The sequence below is a fragment of the Panicum virgatum genome, chromosome 5K (assembly GCF_016808335.1).
Source record: "Panicum virgatum strain AP13 chromosome 5K, P.virgatum_v5, whole genome shotgun sequence".
NCBI classification, from domain to species: Eukaryota; Viridiplantae; Streptophyta; class Magnoliopsida; order Poales; family Poaceae; genus Panicum; species Panicum virgatum.
Genome location: NC_053140.1, coordinates 5558623 through 5563220, shown reverse-complemented (window position 1 = coordinate 5563220; position 4598 = coordinate 5558623). Strand labels below are relative to the sequence as shown.

Genomic DNA, 4598 nt, shown 5'->3' with positions numbered 1-4598 from the left:
CGACTCCTAATAATCGATATCGTCCTGCTGGTCGCCGTCGTCTCGTCGCCTCTCTCGTCGGAGGCTCGCCCATACCCAGGTCAGTTCGATTTCAGTGACTTATTGTCGGCCGGCCGGGTTCTGATCGAGTTCAGTAATAATTTTGCTTTGTTTTGAGCAAACTTAAGGTTTCTTGAGCTCGCTTTTCAATCACCTGTAGTTCGTTTTGCACTGAATTAATTAGATGTGTACTCTTGTGCAGGTCTTGCCGGCGTGCCGCCAGGTCCACGGAAGCTTAACCAAGTCCTACCTTCTCCTCCGTCGCCGACAACAGGCACTTCAATCGGCACACGCACCGCTGTCGTGCCGCCACCAAAGTGACGTGCCGCCACCAAAGTGACGGCCGACCGCCGCCGTCGTGGTGCCTTCGCCGCCACCAAATTGACGGCCGACGGCGCGTACATGCGCTTGAATAGATGCGTGCATATATGGTGTAGTTCTCCACTGTCCTTAGATTAGATCAGTATGGGTGCAAAAGTGGCATATAATGTATGCAGGGGGTGTCGAGAGAACGCTTCTGACAACATTTTCTTTTCTTTTCAGTTCTTCCGTTAACTACGAACTCGGCTTCAACTTTTCACGTCACGTGGTGATCATACAAGTTTTAGGGAACAACCACCAGTGCAGATCACCGGTCACTTTGCCCGATTCTGATGTTTTGTTTCAGGACATTGACATCATGTGATTCGGGAAGTCGATGCGGCACACCGCAATCACTCAATACAGAATCAGACTAGGCAACAAACAAGATTCAAAATATTGGCAGTAGAAATATCTTAGGAAAGGCTGCTGGAAAACGTACATAAAAGTGCTACAGCTACAATTTCTTCCACAGAATAGCCTCGCTCAGCAAGCCTACATACTTCACTGTTTCCTTGATGCGACGATGTTGTCAGGCTACAAAATAGACATCACATTCGTTAGGAACACAGCTAAATAAAAGCCACTTCTAAGAAAGATCGTATCAAAATGGCAAGAACTATGCATGTTCTCTACCAAATCAGCTTCCTCGAAGAAAAAGGGAAATCACAAAGTGGTGAATCGAATTTGCTTCATCATAGTAATTTTGTTTATTGGAAGGGCGGGCCTGGTGCAGCGGTAGAGCCTACCGTCTGTAACCGGAAGGTCCCGGGTTCAAGCCCCAGCCTCTGCACATTTGTGTGGGTAAGACTTGAGGCTTAAAAACAACCCTTCCCCAGACCCCGCACAGTGCGGGAAGCCTACGGCATTGGGTACGCCCTTATAATTTTGTTTATTATAAGATGAATGCACAACAGTATGACAAGTCATGATATGCAGATTTCTTCCAGCTCAGTAGTCTTTAATAACCAAGTAAAAGAGGAGGAGGATACTTCAGAATATGTACCATAAGAATTTAAGTCACGCAGCTCTGGAAATTAGACCAATGCAAGATGCTTAGAAAATATTAAGGTAGGGGGTTAAAGGAATACCTCTTTCTTCACAGGCTCTTCCTTCTCTGAAAGGATCAGCTCAATGTGGCAAGGTGAGGACATGTAAGCTGCAGCAAAGAAAAAATAAATATACTATCCAACAGAGACACATGAATCAAAGTATCAAACACCATCCTTCAGTACATACGATTGATGCGTCCATGAGCACGGTAGGTGCGGCGCCTCTGCTTCTGGGCTTGGTTCACCTGGATGTGTGAAACATAGAGGTTGTCCACATCCAAACCTTTCACCTATATAAGAACAGATAAATAAATCAACCCCAATGGTACAGAATGCCATGCGCGTATAAAAAGGAACAAGAAAAGATAGGGCAGCAGCAATGTACATCAGCATTACTCTCAGCATTCTTGAGCAAATCCAATATGAACCTGGCTGATTTAACAGGCCAGCGTCCCTGTCCATTTGAGTGGCGAGACTTTGCTTGTGCGGTACGACCAACACCCCCACAGTATCTCCGGAAGGGAATCGCCTGCTTGTGTGCCATAACATCCTCAAGGTACCGCTTAGCCTTGGTCAAAGGCAGCTTGCGAAGTGCAAAAGCTGTCTCCCTTGTGTTCTGCAACGGTTAATTCCCATTTAGTAAGAGCAACAGGAAAGATATTGTGAATGAAAGAGGCACCATATGACAATTTCAAGCTTGCACACCCTTTCAATGTAAGGTTGATAGGATAGCCCTAAGCGCCTAAGCTTGTAACAATAGTTAAGAGTAATTCGACCTAAGATATGCTGTTACTGTCAAAGCAATATACCACTTGCTCCAAAACTTAACATAAGCAGAACAATTTCCACTATGAATCAACGACTTTGTTTGAAGTGTGATTAGCATGATGCAAGCCATGTCAATGCAATATTTGTAGTTCCTATCACTTTACAAGATACTGTTTTGTAGCAAAATCTTCCATACCGGCATTGTTTATTTCGAATGAAACATGGACATAGTTTAGGTATACCTCCAGAAACAAAAAAAAAAGTTTAGAGATGTCACATTGTCTATGAACCATTTGTCATGGGAAAACAATACAATGGTTCATCACATAATAATCAACAATGTGTTGATGTCACTAAAGTAACGTGGGAACTGCTCATACGAAACATAGTCACAGAATTCGGGGTCGATGCCTCGTCCCACGACCCGGGAACGCCGTTCCGATTCGAGGGTCGGGGTCAAAGAGGGTCAGTGTCCCATTCCAGGTTGGATCGTGTCCCGGTTTGAGAGGGGTCGTAGCCCCATTGCTAGCAGATTTAATTGGGATAAGAAGGTTATTGATAGCGGATTGATGTGGTTTTTGTTAGATAATAAGCTGAGTACGTGTAGTATGATCTAGATGTACTATTTTGTATGTTTCTTATATGTTTGTGCAGATTAGTTTCTTCATTAGTAGCACATATGTATATAGTTTTTGTCTTTTTAAAGACGCATCGACCCGAAGATATCGACCCGAATGAATCAGAGTCGCGTTCCACATAATAATTTATCGTTCCATAGAAGTATACCCCCTTCGTACCACAATTTTATAAAATGACGACCCTCGACCCCGTTCCTCGACCCGGTCGACCCAGGAACTTTGTGACTATGATACGAAAACGTAGCAGAACCTTTACTCTTTAGTTTTCGACAGTCCAATCCATTCACGCATGACGCGATGCCACACTTATGTTGACACGCTGCTTAGCACTAATTGCCAGGAGCAAACTCAATTTCACCACCACGGCATCAGATGCGCAGCTAAATAATGAGGAATCAAGCAGGTTGCAGAGGCGCACCTTGAAATGGACCCTGAGATCCCTGCCCATGGCCTTGGCCGCTGCACAGATAACGCGATCACCCCATCAGAACCGCCAAAAAAAAAAGATGAAAATGCCTCAAACACGAGACCGCAACGCATTGGAAAAATAGGGGCGCGAACGCGATCTTACACTTGGTAGGGTTGCCCGGCTCCTGCGAGTACTTCACCTGCGGCACAACAGCGAGATGTCGGTCAGATCAACGGAGCAAAGCATAGTAGTACGGCTGCTGACAAGGCTGCGGGGAGATGTTGGCCCGACCATGGCGTCGGCGTCGGCGGCGGTAGGGAGTGCGACGGGGAAGGAGGGGGAGGGTCGCCTTCGTACGAACACGGCGAGCCGATGAAGCACCGGGGCGGCGGCGGCGGGCCTAAGAGGTGGGGGGAAACCCTAGTGCTAAGCTGCTCTGGGCCGGCATGCGAGTCGATGATTTAGATGGGCGGCGAAGCCCAAGTATATCAGAAGCCAATGCGAGTCTTCTCTCAGGCCCGCACGCGTGGTGGGCCAGCTCGCCTCTCTCGCCGAGCGGGCCAAGCTGCTGGCGGGCTCTTTTTTCTCTGTCACTTCCTTCCCATCTCTTACATGGGCCATGGTTCATTCACCTAAACAGAAACAAAATCCAAATGTTTTTTTAGATAAAGGAAAATTCCGGCCTTGAACATTCACATGGAAATGTCTACAGCCAAACTGCTACAAGAGCTCTTAGGCTCTAAACCTCAAAATGAGGGATTAAAAGGCATAAGAAAGAAAACTCTAAAACAAAGAAAGAAAGTTCGAAGACTATGCTTCAATCTTCTTCTTCATTCACATTTCAATCTTGCAGTAGCTTTGCACATCACCAATCCAACACATCACTCGTCTACTTAGAAACTCTTGATGCTTGAATCTTTGGTTGCTCACTTGCTCCAGAAAATCCTTCCACGTAGAAACCATATAAATAAACTCCGCTTAGGCAATGAGTGTAGGTACACAGAACTCCCAGACGACGTCTCCAAGAAGAATATGACGTTGAAAACATCATCATCGCCGATCCAACAAACTGGAGTTAGGTTTTCACCCGAAGAACTGTTGACCATTGCAGAAAGCATCGCAACACCGCCTGAAAGAAGGAAAAACGACGCCTATACAACACCGCCGGTGTTGACCCGACGAATGAGTCGGGTAAGGCTTTCACCCGAAACTCCTGCAAGAAAACATCATTACCACCGCGAGCATTCAGCCCAAATGACGGCCACCGAAGTCCCCTCGGCCGATCTAAGCCGAGGAGTCCCACCAGCAGAACTGAGTCAAGGAAGGAAGACC

At 46.5% G+C, this 4598-nt stretch overlaps 1 protein-coding gene across 1 annotated transcript; it reads right to left on the bottom strand.

The window, feature by feature from the left end:
• Positions 1-590: 590 nt before the first annotated feature.
• On the bottom strand, positions 591-3719 carry LOC120705867 (60S ribosomal protein L17). The gene is made up of 7 exons (XM_039990404.1): positions 3558-3719; positions 3429-3465; positions 3276-3316; positions 1837-2067; positions 1639-1741; positions 1491-1558; positions 591-936 (listed from the first exon to the last, which is right to left on the bottom strand). Exons 1-7 carry the CDS (start codon positions 3558-3560, stop codon positions 904-906), a joined length of 516 nt encoding a protein of 171 aa, XP_039846338.1. The 5' UTR covers positions 3561-3719; the 3' UTR covers positions 591-903.
• Positions 3720-4598: the final 879 nt, after the last annotated feature.

What these genes read in the sequence shown, in the direction of transcription:
- LOC120705867 (XM_039990404.1), bottom strand. An exon ending in ATCTCAGGGTCCATTTCAAG is followed by an intron (nt 2,068 to 3,275) that starts GTGCGCCTCTGC and finishes TAACCGTTGCAG; the next exon opens with AACACAAGGGAGACAGCTTT. An exon ending in ATGCTGAGAGTAATGCTGAT is followed by an intron (nt 1,742 to 1,836) that starts GTACATTGCTGC and finishes GTTCTTATATAG; the next exon opens with GTGAAAGGTTTGGATGTGGA.